This window comes from Triticum aestivum, chromosome 1A, assembly GCF_018294505.1.
Source record: "Triticum aestivum cultivar Chinese Spring chromosome 1A, IWGSC CS RefSeq v2.1, whole genome shotgun sequence".
NCBI lineage: Eukaryota > Viridiplantae > Streptophyta > Magnoliopsida > Poales > Poaceae > Triticum > Triticum aestivum.
In genome coordinates, this window is record NC_057794.1 from 501,271,878 (window position 1) to 501,289,301 (window position 17,424).

General features: G+C 49.6%; 2 protein-coding genes across 2 annotated transcripts; both read right to left on the bottom strand.

Annotated features, from left to right (window-relative positions):
- Nucleotides 1-5,787: 5,787 nt before the first annotated feature.
- Nucleotides 5,788-6,690, bottom strand: LOC123161324 (probable calcium-binding protein CML9). The gene has a single exon (XM_044579190.1). It carries the CDS (start codon nucleotides 6,484-6,486, stop codon nucleotides 6,028-6,030), a length of 459 nt encoding a protein of 152 aa, XP_044435125.1. The 5' UTR covers nucleotides 6,487-6,690; the 3' UTR covers nucleotides 5,788-6,027.
- Nucleotides 6,691-7,320: 630 nt separating this feature from the next.
- Nucleotides 7,321-9,615, bottom strand: LOC123060651 (calmodulin-2). The gene is made up of 2 exons (XM_044483453.1): nucleotides 9,385-9,615; nucleotides 7,321-7,953 (listed from the first exon to the last, which is right to left on the bottom strand). Exons 1-2 carry the CDS (start codon nucleotides 9,458-9,460, stop codon nucleotides 7,580-7,582), a joined length of 450 nt encoding a protein of 149 aa, XP_044339388.1. The 5' UTR covers nucleotides 9,461-9,615; the 3' UTR covers nucleotides 7,321-7,579.
- Nucleotides 9,616-17,424: the final 7,809 nt, after the last annotated feature.

Genomic DNA, 17,424 nt, shown 5'->3' on the forward strand with positions numbered 1-17,424 from the left:
CAAGTGATTCCAAAATCCCATCAGCATGGAGTTTCTTCATGCGCTTTACACCAATATGACCTAAACGGCAGTGCCACAAATAAGTTGCACTATCATTATTAACTTTGCATCTTTTGTCTTCAATATTATGAATATGTGTATCACTACGATCGAGATCCAATGAACCATTTTCATTGGGTGTGTAACCATATAAGGTTTTATTCATGTAAACAGAACAACAATTATTTTCTAACTTAAATGAATAACCGTATTGCAATAAACATGATCAAATCATATTCATGCTCAACGCAAACACCAAATAACACTTATTTAGGTTCAACACTAATCCTGAAAGTATAGGGAGTGTGCGATGATGATCATATCAATCTTGGAACTACTTCCAACACACATCGTCACTTCACCCTTAACTAGTTTCTGTTCATTCTGCAACTCCCGTTTCGAGTTACTACTCTTAGCAACTGAACCAGTATCAAATACCGAGGGGTTGCTACGAACACTAGTAAAATACACATTAATAATCTGTATATCAAATATACCTTTGTTCACTTTGCCATCCTTCTTATCCGCCAAATACTTGGGGCAGTTCCGCTTCAGTGACCAGTCCCTTTGGAGTAGAAGCACTTAGTCTCAGGCTTAGGACCAGACTTGGGCTTCTTCACTTGAGCAGTAACTTGCTTGCTGTTCTTCTTGAAGTTCCCCTTCTTCCCTTTGCCCTTTTATTGAAACTAGTGGTCTTGTCTACCATCAACACTTGATGCTTTTTCTTGATTTCTACCTTCATCGATTTCATCATCATGAAAAGCTCGGGAGTCGTTTTCGTCATCCCTTGCATACTATAGTTCATCACGAAGTTCTACTAACTTGGTGATGGTGACTAGAGAATTCTGTCAATCACTATCTTATCTGGAAGATTAACTCCCATTTGATTCAAGCGATTGTAGTACCCAGACAGTCTGAGCACATGCTCACTAGTTGAGCGGTTCTCCTCCATCTTTTGGCTATAGAACTTGTTGGAGACTTCATATCTCTCAACTCGGGTATTTGCTTGAAATATTAACTTCAACTCCTGGAACATCTCATATGGTCCATGACGTTCAAAACGTCTTTTGAAGTCCCGATTCTAAGCCGTTAAGCATGATGCACTAAACTATTAAGTAGTCATCATATTGAGCTAGTCAAACGTTCATAACGTCTGCATCTGCTCCTGCAATAGGTCTGTCACCTAGCGGTGCATCAAGGACATAATTCTTCTGTGCAGCAATGAGGATAAACCTCAGATCACGGATCCAATCCGCATCATTGCTACTAACATCTTTCAACACAATTTTCTCTAGGAACATATCAAAATAAACACAGGGAAGCAACAATGTGAGCTATTGATCTACAACATGATTTGCAAAATACTACCAGGACTAAGTTCATGATAAATTTAAGTTCAATTAATCATATTACTTAAGAACTCCCACTTAGATAGACATCCCTCTAATCCTCTAAGTGATCACGTGATCCAAATCAACTAAACCATGTCCGATCATCACGTGAGATGGAGTAGTTTCATTGGTGAACATCACTATGTTGATCATATCTACTATATGATTCACAATCGACCTTTCGGTCTCCGTGTTCCGAGGCCATATCTGTATATGCTTGGCTCGTCAAGTATAACCTGAGTATTCCGCGTGTGCAACTGTTTTGCACCCGTTGTATTTGAACGTAGAGCCTATCACACCCGATCATCACATGGTGTCTCAGCACGAAGAACTTTCGCAATGGTGCATACTCAGGGAGAACACTTCTTGATAATTAGTGAGAGATCATCTTATAATGCTACCGTCAATCAAAGCAAGATAAGATGCATAAAAGATAAACATCACATGCAATCAATATAAATGATATGATATGGCCATCATCATCTTGTGCTTGTGATCTCCATCTTCGAAGCACCGTCGTGATCACCATCGTCACCGGCGCGACACCTTGATCACCATCGTAGCATCGTTGTCGTCTCGCCAATCTTATGCTTCCACGACTATCGCTACCGCTTAGTGATAAAGTAAAGCATTACAGCGCGATTGCATTGCATACAATAAAGCGACAACCATATGGCTCCTGCCAGTTGCCGATAACTTGGTTACAAAACATGATCATCTCATACAATAAAATTTAAGCATCATGTCTTGACCATATCACATCACAACATGCCCTGCAAAAACAAGTTAGACGTCCTCTACTTTGTTTGTTACAAGTTTTACATGGCTGCTACGGGCTTAAGCAAGAACCAATCTTACCTATGCATCAAAACCACAACGATAGTTTGTCAAGTTGGTGCTGTTTTAACCTTCGCAAGGACCGGGCGTAGCCACACTCGGTTCAACTAAAGTTGGAGAAACTGACACCCGCCAGCCACTAGTGTGCAAAGCACGGCGGTAGAACCAGTCTCGCGTAAGCGTACGCGTAATGTCGGTCCGGGCCGCTTCATCCAACAATACCGCCGAACCAAAGTATGACATGCTGGTAAGCAGTATGACTTATATCGCCCACAACTCACTTGTGTTCTACTCGTGCATATAACATCAACACATAAAACCTAGGCTCGGATGCCACTGTTGGGTTACGTAGTAATTTCAAAAAAATTCCTACGCACATGCAAGATCATGGTGATGCATAGCAACGAGAGGGGAGAGTGTGATCTACGTACCCTTGTAGATCGACAACGGAAGCGTTAGCACAACGTGGTTGATGTAGTCGTACGTCTTCACGGCCCGACCGATCAAGCACCGAAACTACGGCACCTCCGAGTTCTAGCACACGTTCAGCTCGATGACGATCCCCGGACTCTGATCCAGCAAAGTGTCAGGGAAGAGTTCCGTCAGCACGACGGCATGGTGACGATCTTGATGTTCAACCGTCGCAGGGCTTAGCCTAAGCACCGCTACAATATGACCGAGGTAGAATATGGTGGAGGGGGGCACCGCACACGGCTAAGGAACGATCACGAAGATCAACTTGTGTCTCTAGGGGTGCTCCCTGCCTCCGTATATAAAGGATCAAAGGGGGGGTGCGGCCGGCCAGGAGAGGGCGCGCCAGGAGGAGTCCTACTCCCTCCGGCAGTAGGATTCCCCCCCCCCTTTCCTAGTTGGAATAGGATTCGGGAGGGGGGAAAGAGGAGAGAGAGAAGGAAGGGGGGCGCCGGCCCCCTCTCCTTGTCCTATTCGGACTAGGGGGGAGGGGCGCATGGCCCAGCCCTGGCCACCTCTCCTCTCTTCCACTAAGGCCCACTAAGGCCCATATACCTCCCGGGGGGTTCCGGTAACCTCCCGATACTCCGGTAAAATCCCGATTTCACCCGGAACACTTCTGATATCCAAATATAGGCTTCCAATATATCAATCTTTATGTCTCGACCATTTCGAGACTCCTCGTCATGTCCGTGATCACATCCGGGACTCCGAACAAACTTAGGTACATCAAAATGCATAAACTCATAATATAACTGCCATCGAAACCTTAAGCGTGTGGACCCTACGGGTTCGAGAACAATGTAGACATGACTGAGACATGTCTCCGGTCAATAACCAATAGCGGAACCTGGATGCTCATATTGGCTCCTACATATTCTACGAAGATCTTTTATCGGTCAGACCGCATAACAACATATGTTGTTCCCTTTGTCATCTGTATGTTACTTGCCCGAGATTCGATCGTCGGTATCTCAATACCTAGTTCAATCTCGTTACTGGCAAGTCTCTTTACTCGTTCCGTAATACATCATCTCACAACTAACTCATTAGTTGCAATGCTTGCAAGGCTTATGTGATGTGCATTACCGAGAGGGCCCAGAGATACCTCTCCGACAATCGGAGTGACAAATCCTAATCTCGAAATACGCCAACCCAACATGTACCTTTGGAGACACCTATAGAGCACCTTTATAATCACCCAGTTATGTTGTGACGTTTGGTAGCACACAAAGTGTTCCTCCGGCAAACGGGAGTTGCATAATCTCATAGTCATAGGAACATGTATAAGTCATGAAGAAAGCAATAGCAACATACTAAACGATCGGGTGCTAAGCTAATGGAATGGGTCATGTCAATCAGATCATTCACCTAATGATGTGATCCCGTTAATCAAATAACAACTCTTTGTCCATGGTTAGGAAACATAACCATCTTTGATTAACGAGCTAGTCTAGTAGAGGCGTACTAGTGACACTCTGTTTGTCTATGTATTCACACATGTATTATGTTTCCGGTTAATACAATTTTAGCATGAATAATAAACATTTATCATGATATAGGAAATAAATAATAACTTCATTATTGCCTCTAGGGCATATTTCCTTCAGATTCGTCATGGCGATCGTGGGAGGGGAGGGATGGATCGGATATCTGATACCATGTAAAGTGCTTGATTGTTCAGTGTCCTTACAGAATACAGAGAGGAGTACATAAATAGGGGACCGGGCGCAACCGCGGCAGGACGTGGGAGAGACGATCGTGCAACGATCGTGCAATCCAAGTGGGAAGCGAGTCCACGCTGTAAAGTGCTTGATTGTTGAGTGTCCTTACATAATACAGAGAGGAGTACATAAATAGGGGAGCCGGGCGCAACCGCGGCAGGACGTGGTGAGAGACGATCGTGCAACGATCGTGCAATCCAAGTGGGAAGCGAGTCCACGCTCTAACAGAATTGCCTCCGGTCTTGCATACTCCATACTGAATGTCCCAAGTGCATCGTGCATAGAGATATCAAGCCAGGAAATGTAATGCTAGACATGGACTTCAATGCCAAACTGTCTGACTTTGGGCTGGTGACACAAGTCAACCATACCCAAACCTCACGCACAAGGATGAATATAATTGGGAGTCGATCATACATCGGCCCGGCATATATTGAGATCGGAAAGGCATGCAGGCAATCCGACGTCTACAGCTTAGGCGTGATGTTGCTCGAGATTGTCAGCGGTGAAAAACCAACCATACAGACTAATGAGAAGAACAACCTTATTGAGAAGGTCTTGAAATGTCAAGCGAACAATACAATTCTCGATGCAGCTGACAAAGGGCTGAGGGGCCAATTTGACGGGGGACTCAAAAGTGTGTTGGAGATCGGGCTCATGTGTGTGCGCCGTCCACACATCGGAAGAGTGAGTGATTTCTTGATGCAACTGCTACTTTCAGTGTCCACTTCAAACCCCACCATCCCTTCCAGAGCAAATGGGAGGGGACCAACTAGCTCCAACACGTACCCTGCACATTCACCGGCTGATGAAGAAGCCGGTGATTCACCACTTCTAGTCTAGCCTCGATATGAGGTACCCCCTCCAACGAAGGCCTGCCAAATGAAGTTCGTAATTTTCAAAGAAAATGAATGAAGTGAGGTTCACCATGGAAGATACTTCCCCACTCTTGTTAACTATATGATGCATCCGTCCATTCACCCATCATGTATGCATGTAGTATTACCTCTTTCTTTATGTGTGGTACAGTAACAAACATATATATGATGTGAAAATGTATTCAATGATGAATCCAATAGTGTTGATTTGGTATTATAGATGTTGATGATTTTTTCTATACTTTGTTTTAAAATTTATGTAGTTCAACTTAAGACACAATACTAATATGCAAAGTAAATCCGTAAAAAAAACATGCTAAGTAAATTGAAACGGCCGGGTGCGAAAAATATCCATTTTCAAATCCTACCGATTTCACTAACCAAACCAAGGAAGCAGCGCACCGGATTTGCGCTGGCAATGTCTTTGATACATGTGCAAAATCGTCGTTAAAGCAATTTGTGTATGCATACAATACATACATACAACGAAACAAACGCAGCATACATATTGCAGCCAGGACTTCGCGTATGCAGAGCATTCGCATCCAATCCAATATTACAGCAAAACCAGTAGGAGTACATCACCAAATCAAGAAACATGGCACCATTTCCTCACCGGAGGACAACACTTCACCGGTCCCCAGATCGGCCGATCGATCGACGCATCAGATCAGAGAAGCTCGCCGATCACTTGTTGTTCATGAGCACCTTGACGAGCTCCTTGCACTGGACGCGGCCCTCGCCGCGGGGGTCGGCCTTGCGGACCAGCTCGTCGGCCTCCTCCTCCGTGAGCCGGTCGCCGTGGGTGAGCATCACCTGCCGCAGCTGCTCCGCGGGGATGACGCCGCTCCCGTCGTCGTCGAACGCGTCGAGGCACTGGGCCAGTCCCTTGGCCGATACGCCGGCGTTGGCCTTGCGCGCGGCCACGGCCAGGAACGTGGGGAGGTCGATGGCGACGGCGCCGGCGCCGCCCGCGCCGGCGTCCTCGAGGAAGCCCCGCGCCTCGGCCTCGTCCACGTTCTGGCCCAGCGAGCGGAGCGCCGTGACCAGCTCGCCGGCGGCGATGCGGCCGTCCTCGTCGCCGTCGAACAGGTCGAACACCTCCTTGCACTCGTCCGCCTGCTCCTGGGTCAGCTTGGCCGCCATGGCGGGCAGAGACCAGAGAGAGCCGAGCTGCTGGAGGGAGAGGGAAAGAAATGGACTGATTGATTGCCCTAATTGCTGTCCGGGCTGCTCGTCACGATGAAGCAACTTTAGCGAAGGTCGCTTTTCTTTCCTTTTGACAGGTCAAAAATCAAGAGAGATCGTAAGCAATGACAACTTTCCCTCTCTCGTTATTCTCCGAAGCAAATCGCTGCACATGACAGATGACACCAAGTTGAACTCTGCCAATTTTGGCATTTTTATGGTGAAGATGTTTTTTTCAAAACGGAAAAAGATGTATTATGATAAAAATATCAACGGCTTATGCTTTGATGAAAACAACGGACAGGTTGAAAAGGGAAAAGGAATAGTTCAACGAGCTGGCGCCAACCAACTATGTACCCAACAATTGATCATCATAGCATAGCATGATTACCACTTCCATGCCATATTGTTGGCACACAAGAGCGACGTGCCATCCACCACATTTGGTTTCGTTCAATCATAAGATGGTACAAGTTGCAAAACACCAGAGAGTACAGCGGGGAATCGCGGCGCCAGGAGCTGGATCTCGAGCTAACCAGGCCCCATCATATGGATCCCTGTTTAGATTCCGACAAATGCAGCTGTTGGTTTTGCTGTCGACTTGAGTTCTGTTCCGTCGTCCAACAACTGTACAAGACAATTTGCACCAGCGCAGTTCAGAAATCACAGCTACCACCGAAGTTCCAGAAGGTCCAAGCATGCCAAATGGAATCCATACAATGTACTCCGGCCAGCATTTTGGAGCTGAACACAAACCAAGCAGACACGCAAACTGCAGCGCAAAAACCGAGATTTGCACAACGCCCCTAAATTCCATGATAAGACGAACAAGATAAGTGCCACAACCAAAAGAAACCAGGTAGTAATTCCGATGCTGCTCCCCCAAGACTACACCGCTACAAGATAGATAACCCGACCAACTACCCAACAGGCAACAGTATCCTTAAAAAACATAGCACAAAATACAACCACGCGAGTCTGTCTGGCATTCCAATCCACTTGAATTTTAAGCTTATTTCGTGGGAGGGAAGACCCCTGTCCCGCCGCCACCTCACTTGGCCATCATGACCTTGACGAACTCCTCGTAGTTGATCTGGCCGTCGCCGTCCACGTCCGCCTCCCGGATCATCTCGTCCACCTCCTCGTCCGTCAGCTTCTCCCCGAGGTTGGTCATCACGTGGCGCAGCTCCGCCGCCGAGATGAAGCCGTTCTGGTCCTTGTCGAACACGCGGAACGCCTCCTTGAGCTCCTCCTCCGAGTCCGTGTCCTTCATCTTCCTCGCCATCAGGTTCAGGAACTCGGGGAAGTCGATGGTGCCGTTGCCGTCCGCGTCAACCTCGTTGATCATGTCCTGCAGCTCCGCCTCCGTGGGGTTCTGCCCGAGGGACCGCATCACGGTTCCAAGCTCCTTGGTGGTGATGCAACCTGCACAAAATTCAGCAAGCATTCGTTATCTAGCGCTACGAAATAAAATAAGAGCAAGTTTACTAGGGATTTAAGATTGGTCTGTTCGCCGCATATAAAATACCCAATGTGTTCTTGTTGTCCTAACAACACATGATATGTCATAATACCTCCAATCAGCATGTTGGCCACTTACACGCACCTATATATTGTTACTATAAGGAGCTGCAAGTTGGAACAGCTGGGAATCGTAAACAAACATGGCTTTAAACAAGCACTGTATTGCAGGATAAGCAGTACGGATTAAATATTATAGGCCGGCTGGGTAACATGAAGGGAACAATAAGATAGGTTAACTTGCCAGACGCTTTCCTATAGTGTCGCTGACGTTCATTTCAACATACTGAATTCTAGAAATCAATTTATGAATCATGCATCAGCTGAAGAAATGATGGACCGCCAGGCAGAAGCCTTAAGAAAGCAGTGCTTAGGTTTAGCATCAACTTGGATTGCATCCTATCAAGTAAATAAAATGTAGTTCTTGCTGCCCATTTAACATATGAAATCAAAAGTCAACCTTACAATTCTACAAGTCATCATGTGTACAATTAGATATGACACAGATCACAGACTAGACCAACTTGCATCTAAAGCCGTGCTGAAACATAGTCCTTCAATGTAGCACAAGCAAGGAAATAACATAAATGATGCAGAAATGAGCTATGACACTACTAGAAAAGAGGAATCTACAAATCAAGTGTTGGTCTTAGACTACACAGTTAAGACTAGATCTCCAACTTCCAGGCTACCAGAAGCTAGATCATGCTGCTACTGTCACCAAAAAGTCTCTTCAGTGTCGCGTTATAAAAGGAGAGCTAAACAGGATGAGAAATCCTGACTAAATCCTTGGCATCATCTACTACGGTACTCCAATTCACCATCTAGTCCACTCGTTGCTGCGTTCCACACTATAATTGTAACAAAACAGATGCTCATTGGCCTAGATAAGTTTACATCAGTGTATGACAACAACCTGATTCTCATCTCTGTCACTAGAAATTCCGAAACACTCTACAGCTCTAAACCCTAGCTCCTAAATGCAACCAGTCGCTGCTGCCCCCGAATTGTTCCTCCCACGGGAGCACCCCCAAGTCCTACAGCCACAAATCGGAACACAGTAACAAGACAACCCGCCCGCACTCGGCCACAGAACAAACAACTGGCCCGAGCAAACGACCCCGTCCATCAGATGCAAGCATCCATCCCGCGCAGGCGCACGCCCAGAGCAACACGAAAGGCCTAAAGAGACCACGCAGCCCAGGCATCACCGACCGGATCTAGAGACAAAACCCAATTCGGCCGGATCGAGGTCGGGCGGCGCCCGAGCCCGATCCGGCCGGCCGCGAGATACAGGGGAGAGAGGGGAGAGGGGGGGGGGGGGGGGGGGGTTACCGTCGCCATCCTTGTCGAAGAGGCTGAAGGCCTCCTTGAACTCGGCGATCTGCTCGTCGGTGAGCTGGTCCGCCATGGGGGAGGCTTCGAGAAGGTGCGCACGGGAGACACGGGGGCGGCTGCGCGAAGGGGAATAATAAACGGGGCGCGGTGGGTGGCGTTGGCGATGGTGCCCTGTCCGTGGGCTGGGTTTTATAGACCGCTAGCGATTAACGAGGGGGGAAGGTTTGCTCGAACCGCCGGTTTTGTATCCGGTTCCACTTTCCTTTTCCCTTTCTCTTTTTCCTTCCTTGGATCCTTGGCAATCTAGGGTTCCATTCATACTCGATTGTGCAGCAATGGTTTCCATGTGTTATTCTTGTGTGGATTTAGGATTCTATACTTTAGACTCTATTGAGTTTTGAGGTGTCTTTTGCTAGCGGCACATCGATGCGGATTAATAAAGACTTAGTCATGAGAGATAAGAGCAGCGGCCGCTACGGTGAACAATTGATATACTCCCTCTGTTTCTTTATATGAGTTGTATTTATTTTTGATAAAATTTCAGAATGTAAGATGCATTTTTCCTAATTCCTCGTGATTCCTCTGTTAGCACTCCGTAAAAAAGAAAAGTATCTCTCTCCTGATTGTATGTATCTCTCCTTATAGCAAAATAAGGAAATTATCTCTCTATCGATTGCACGTATCTCTTACTTTTCTGGAGTAACTGATTTACTTGCTTCCAACCAAAAAATTTGTCAAGGGTAATTTCATCATAACATGTCTATAATTATGTGCAGTGGTCACCGTGCCAAAAAAAATACACCTTACATAAAGGAACGGAGGGCGTACCCCTTCGCTCCTGCCCTCTTTCGGACTCTATTTTAAGGTTTTTTGCCTCTCATCGGCGCCACCGGCGGTTCGCCTCGTCGATCTCCTATGGCCCTTGGACCATGGAGGCGCGGTGGATCCCGGCCCTTGCAGACGGGATGGCTACGTTTGTATGTGCTTTTCAAAGTTTGTTAGGGTTTTGTGTCATGCTCAAGAAGACGAGACGGCGACGGCTTCTTGAAGATGGAATGAGATTCTTCCCACCTAGCCTCGCCCTAGTGATGCTTCAAACGTCGTCGGAAAACATGTGGAGGGGTGTCTCCGACAGATCTCGTGGGCCCCGGTCGGTGTTTGTCTTCGGGAGATCAGCCTGGATCCGTTCTTTCTCTATATCGGTGTATCTGCAGGTTGGATCCTTTCGATCTATTATGGTGTGCTGATCCTATGAGGTCTTAGCACGACGACTTTTCGACTGTCTACTACAACAATGTTTGTCCGACTCCAACGAGAAAGGGGCGATGACGGCGGTGTGTCTTCAGCTCGCTCAGTGCTTGTAGTCCTCGCTAGGTGGTCTACGGACCTAGATGTATGAGGATGGGTTTGAAATTGTGTGGCTCGTTAGATACGAGTCTGCTCCCGCCTAGTCTAGGATCAGTTTCCCTTTTCATTCTACAGATTTTGCCGGTCCCTTTTCTTCCTTTTTCTCTTGCGGGGAGACTGACATAAAAAATCAACTCATTGCGGTCCGTTGGTTTTTTCCTCCCCAAAGTCACAACAAAGTCGCCGTACTAAATGGGACGATGTGCTTGGGTATTTATTAATCTCAGAAACCTTGCGAGGAGGGAAGAGGCGGACGAGTCAAGGCGATGGAGGTAGCAAGCCGGACCAGGTCACCGCGCCGTCACCGTCGGATCAGACATCAGTCCGTCGCGCACAGGAGCCGGTCCAAGGCCAAGTTCAGGTCAAGACTAACCTCAAACACGTCCTCGTGTTAGAAGGGAGAGAGAGGGATTGTTGCGGAATATGATGGTTGTATTATTAAGCCTCGAGGGCGAGTATATATTGAGTACAAGACTTGGAGGGCAAGACGCCTCTCCTAGAGATAAGGTAGGAATCCTAAACTACATGTAACCCAAATATATCTCTAACATCCCCCCGCAGTCGTAGCGGTAGCGTTGCGAACAACAGGAGCGTCGCGGACGGTCAGACTGGAGAGAGTAGCAGCCGATGGGCTGACATCCCCCCGTAGTCCTAGCGGGAGCGTCGTGGACGGTGTCGCGTCGCGGACGCATTGACTGTAGAGGAAGCCGACGAGTTGCTCAAGCGGATGATAGCCCTTTGTGCCGATGTCGATGTAGCCGAGAGCGTAGGATGGTGTAGCCGTGGTTGAGGTAGCCGTGCGAAGAATGCCGTGGTCGATGTCGATGTCGAGGTGGCCGGTGTCGAGGAAGTCGCTGTGGAGCCGCAGGCGCAAGGGGGCGCCGAGTTAGCATGGGCGCAAGGGTGTCGAAGTAGTGGTGCGCCGGGAAGAAGATGTTGTTGACGACGCGTCGCGACGGGTTTGCCAAGCCCGGGGACACATCGTGGACGAAGGCACGCACCAGTGTTGCCAGCACCGGGCATGCGTAGACGGACGAAGGCGAAGTTGACGAAGCGCCGACCAGGCTTGCCAGGCCCGGGGACACGTCGTGGATGAAGGCACGCATCGGTGTTGCCAGCGCCGGGCATGCGTAGACGAGGGACCTGCACGAGCTGTACGCCATGTCGGAGAAGTCAGAGGGGCCAGCAGAGAAGAACTCGACGACAATTGCGGCGTCTATCGGCGCAGGGCCGATGTCACCAACGGTGGTCGGGGTAGATGACGGCGACGCTGGCGACGGGCTAGTGCTTGGACGAAGACGAAGGGGGTGGACGGGCGGCGGCGGCTACGAAGGTAGCGGCGGCGGCGGCCAAAGAAGAGCGACCGCGGCGGCCTGGCGGCGGCGGCGGCGGCTAGGTTAGGAGTGCGGCGGCGGTGCTCGAAGTAGGCGAAGAACCCTGACAGCGTGACGAAGACCGGCGCGGACGGTGGCGTTCCCGCGCCAAGGAAGACGGCGCGGCGCATACCACGGGAAGTCGATGCGCGGGGACGGCGAAGTGGACCACAGGCGCGGCGCTACGGTCCGAAGGAGCGACGCAGCGGCGGCGGGCAGGTCGGGCGACGGCGGTAAGACCTCGGGGCGGCGGCTGAGACCGCGGGCCGCGGCGCGACAGCCCAAGGGGCGGTGTGGCGGAGGAGTGCAGGTCGGTGCAACCGCAGGGACGGCCTCGAGACGGCTGCGTGGACCGCGTGCCACGCTCGCTACGGCCCGACGGGGCGACGCAGCGGCGGCGCGAGGGTCGGTGCGGCCACGGGGACGACCAGGAGCGGACGTCCTCGGGGCGGCGATGGACCGCGAGTCGCGGCACTACGGCCCGAAGGGGCGGCGCAGCGGTGACGCGGGTCGGTGCAGTCGGGAGAAGAACCACGGGGCGGCGGCACTGCGGCCCTACGGGGCGACGCAGCGGCAGCCCGATGCTCGATCGGTGAAGAGGCGCGCATGCTCGATGACAATCTTTATGAAAATCCCGTGGAGGCGTGCGCAGAACGATTGATCTGATCGACCGCGCAGCACAGATGGAATGAATCGCGGTCGCTTAGATGATCAGTCCAAACGCCCATGAGGTTGGAGTAGTTGCTCGCCGTGCGTTGCCGTCAGATGTAACAGGAGCCGGTGATTGGTGCAGCGTGGGCACGCGCCGTGCAGGATGACGCGCACGAGTCTGGGCCAGGAGCCCAAGCACTGGCATGACCGGCCAACAACACGGATGCATGCCTCTTTCTGGGACGTGGGAAGACCCACGCAATACCCACGTGAAGGCCTAGGCCCCTGTATCCAATGCGTGCGTGGGAGCACACGGCGCAGATCAGCAGCCAGTGCTCGGGACGAGCGTGATGCAGAGTATGTCGAAGACGGGGTTGACGGCGGATTCCAGATCGATGAAGGCGACGACCGTCGGTGGAGAATCACGTGCGGAGACGGCGGAGCTAGCCGCGTCGGCCGCACAGTTGATGAAGAGGCCGATGTAGTCGATGCCGGTATCGGAGTAGAGGCGCGCGAGGGGCGACGGCGGCGGCGGGCGACTCAAACCGATCGTAGATCGGAAGACTAAAAAGAAAACGCTGATCAAAACGACCAGCGAGAGAGAAAACCCCGGAGCAACGCTCGGGAAAAAGACTCTCTAGGGCAGCCGGTCAACACGACCGGCGGACGAACCCTAGCTACGGGCGGCGCGGCCCCCGGCGGCGGTCATGGAGGCCGACCACCCCGGGGACGGCGCGTGGGTGCGAAAGCGGTGGTGGTTAGGGTTTGGATCGTGATTAGGCTGATACCATGTTAGAAGGGAGAGAGAGGGATTGTTGCGGAATATGATGGTTGTATTATTGAGCCTCGAGGGCGAGTATATATTGAGTACAAGACTTGGAGGGCAAGACGCCTCTCCTAGAGATAAGGTAGGAATCCTAAACTACATGTAACCCAAATATATCTCTAACACCTCGTCGTTATTTTTTCGTTCTGGACGTGGCAATCAATGCGGTGTTTCGAGCCGAAAGCGATGCGTCCTTCTTTCATCTGTGCTGTCCGTCTGAGCCCATCAAGCATATGGGCATTTTCCCATTAAAAAAAAGCATATGGGCGTTTTCGCGTCTCGCGACGAAAAGGCCCGTGGGCTTCCTTCGAAACCGTCACAGAGAGCTGAGAGAAGAAAAGAGGAAGGACTATTCTGGCCTATAAAATACCATGAAGAAGAAAAAAAACTGGCCTCTAAAAAAGGGGTTTAGATCCTCTGCAGTACCGTATGGTGCTGTAGTATGGATAACATGTGGGGCCAGGTCTCACCTGGCAGTGACTGTACAACATCATACAGTACTGCAGAGGATCCTAACCCCTTAAAAAGTGGGGGCAATGGAATGGAACGGAATGTTTTCTGTTGCTGGGAGAATCGGAGCTTTGTCGAAAGCAGTTTGTTTCTTGTTAGAGCAGCAAAGTATTCACCCCCCCCCCCCTCCTCCTTTTTTTTCCTTTTGTCTCTCTCTTAGAAATGTCTTTTTTTTGTTATAAAATTTATTAATTCGTCCAGGTCGAACTTCACATGCTCCCTGCCCTAGTAGTTCAGAAAATAAAAGAATTTACTCCCATCGTCATCGTCACAAATAGAAGAAGCTGAGGCCGTGCAATGTGATGGGGTAAGTTTACCGCTTTGTCTGGGTTTCAGAAGATCTTCCACGGGATTAAAGCTCCAACCGTCCCTGTCGCTGTTGAGCCTTTTGACAAATGCGGCTAAGCTTTGTGATGGCGAGACGCTATCATTCTTTCCTGGCGGTCTCTTTTTGATAAAGGTGCATGTTACCTGATCTGTGTCCCTATATCACATGTGTTTGGATGGAATTTTTTTCTTCCAATGTCTTACTCCTAGTTACCTACACCTCCCAAAAACACATTGGCGTCTCAACTTTGTCCATCCTACTGAACTGCTCACACCTGTTAGAATAAATTCAATGCATACCATTAATCATCTGAGGATCAAGCAATCACATGAGCACGACACCGAAATTTGTTAACGAGGTTCACCGATATGGCTATATCCCGGGGCTTGACTACGGGCGCTCCTCCCCGTGACACCGTCACAATACCGCACACCGGCCACCCGGGCTCCGGCACACGCCGCCGGCTCCCCCTTGCGCACCTGTGATATTATGTTGGCATAGGTTACATCGTGTGTCTACCCCCGCTATATATGAGAGGCCTAGGATATAAGTGTCCTAATTGAACACGACTCCACACCCTATGTAAACACAATACAACTCATAGTCCAACTGTAACCTACCTTGTACACTATATTCGACACAACTCCAACAAACTCCACCTTGACGAATATTCTCCACCATCTTAAATTCATCAATGCGTCAAACTTCCATGTACATTGGACTTGAGTTTATCCCATGAGTATCGTTGCTACTCCAAAGACTCCATATGACTCCACCTGCAACTTTGTAGTCCCTCCTTTTCTTGACCACAGTCAACACTCGAGCAAAATTAAGTTCCTTGTTACTCTAGTTTGTGCTTTCAACTTTCAGAGTATCCGTCCAACGCCATCACACACTGATCACTGACCTGCGTGAAAATGAACAACTCACATATTGGGTGTCACACATAAAAGTTACCTGAACTCGACATCACCGCTCCTTTCTTAACCGCCTGTCTGAAACTTGAAGGAATTTCACCGTTCCTTGTCGTCATCCTGAGTCAAATTCGTAGTTGTCTCACCACATGTATGACCACCAGAGCCCTGGCCCGTCTCCATGCCCCGTGCATACCGCACGCCTCGCCGCTATTACCGCGTCAAGCCTCCGCTGTCCCGGTCGAGTCTCAAGGGTCGCGAACCCACACCACTCAACTCCCACTGCAGAGTACCACCGATCATCACCGGCCGGTGACGAGTTTCACGCTTTTATCAGACCACTGGGCTCCAGTCCGAACTGCGTGTCACTCGCTTTTTTCCGCTGAATAGGCTTCAACTCTCTGTGCACTTACGTCGTAGCCCCTCAATCCAACTCCACCTTCAACATGACTCCATGGTAGATGATCCGTCCACCCCTGCGCCTCATCGACTTCAAGCTTCGTGTATACACCACCTTGAGTCAACCCTGCGTCATAGTCTTGTCGAAGCCATACAAGCCCTCAAGCCTGCGCCACGTGTTTTCACGCCCCAGAAGTCGGTCACCATCAGCATCACGCTCCTATGTCGTCTTTGCTGATCCCACCACTGTCTTCTGTATCAACCGACTCACGTCGATCCGTCAGACTATCTAGTCCGACCCAGCCGAACTCGTTCGACTGTATGACACGCTCGAGGCTCCCAAATCATCTTCCGCGAATTTTCATCCATCACACATAATTCTATCTTAGCTGGCATGACTTCCCGCAACGCCCTCAAGCATCTCTGTTGTGCCAACAAATTTTTCATCCTTATCTGCCATAACCCAAGGTTTTCAGTTCCGTGACTTCTCCACCTCAAACCTGGTATCCGTTGGCGCCATGGTTCTTTGTACGGCTGATCCTGCGAAAAATTATATGAGCTTTCCACGCGATGCCCCAAGCACACGGACAGAACCTCTGCATGCTACTATATATAGCAAAACCAAGAGAATTAAAATCTTTGCCTTCACGTGGTAACTCTCGTCTCAGCTCAACTTCCTGATGCTAGCAATTGTCTTGTCAACGCTCCTGCTAATTTCAACGGATGCATATCCCTTGATGGATTTATTTTCCCGATTGATTTGCCTGCCTAATTCCGTGTCATTGGAGACTTGGTCCCCCTTTTTTTTCCAAAACAAATCTTGGTCGCTGTAGCTCAGCGTTGTACGCGTTCGTGTCTCCATCGGAGTCCAGTCCGCCTCCGCGTACGTACGCGCACACACCCGCCTGACTACGGCCCTCGCCAGCGCTCCAAGCGCCGCCTACCAGCCTGCCTGGCCACACACGAGCAGCGCAGCGCGCACCGCTGTATGCGCGATCCAGCCGCTGGATTGCTTTAGTTCCTGACACGAGTGCCGTTGATTTCTGTGCTGCCCGTCGAGTCCGATCTCTTCCGAGCTTGTTGCTTGCAATCGCTCGACCATAGCTTAAATCAAACTGATCTCTTCTGCGTCTTCTACTCTTCCTCTAGATCAACACCACGGCCTCAAATCGAACCTTACTCATGATACCACTTGTTAGAATAAATTCGAGACATACCGTTAATCATCCGTGGACCAAGCAATCACACGAGCACGACATCGAAATTTGTTAACGAGATTCACCGATATGGCTACATCCCCGGGGCCTGACTACGGACGCTCCTTCCCGTGACACCGTTACAATACCACACTCCGGCATGCCCGTGCTATTATGTTGACATATGTTACATCGTGTGTCTACCCCGCTATATATAAGAGGCCTAGGATACAAGTGTCCTAATTAAACACGACTCCAGACCCTATGTAAACACAATATAACTCATAGTCCAACTATAACCTACCTTATACACTATATTCGACACAACTCCAACAACACCTACCAGTTCACTCAAAAAGTTTTAAGACGAAAAGAAAATGCAGACAACAACATATTCCAACATAAACAAGTCGACAAGACCTCACTGGAAATA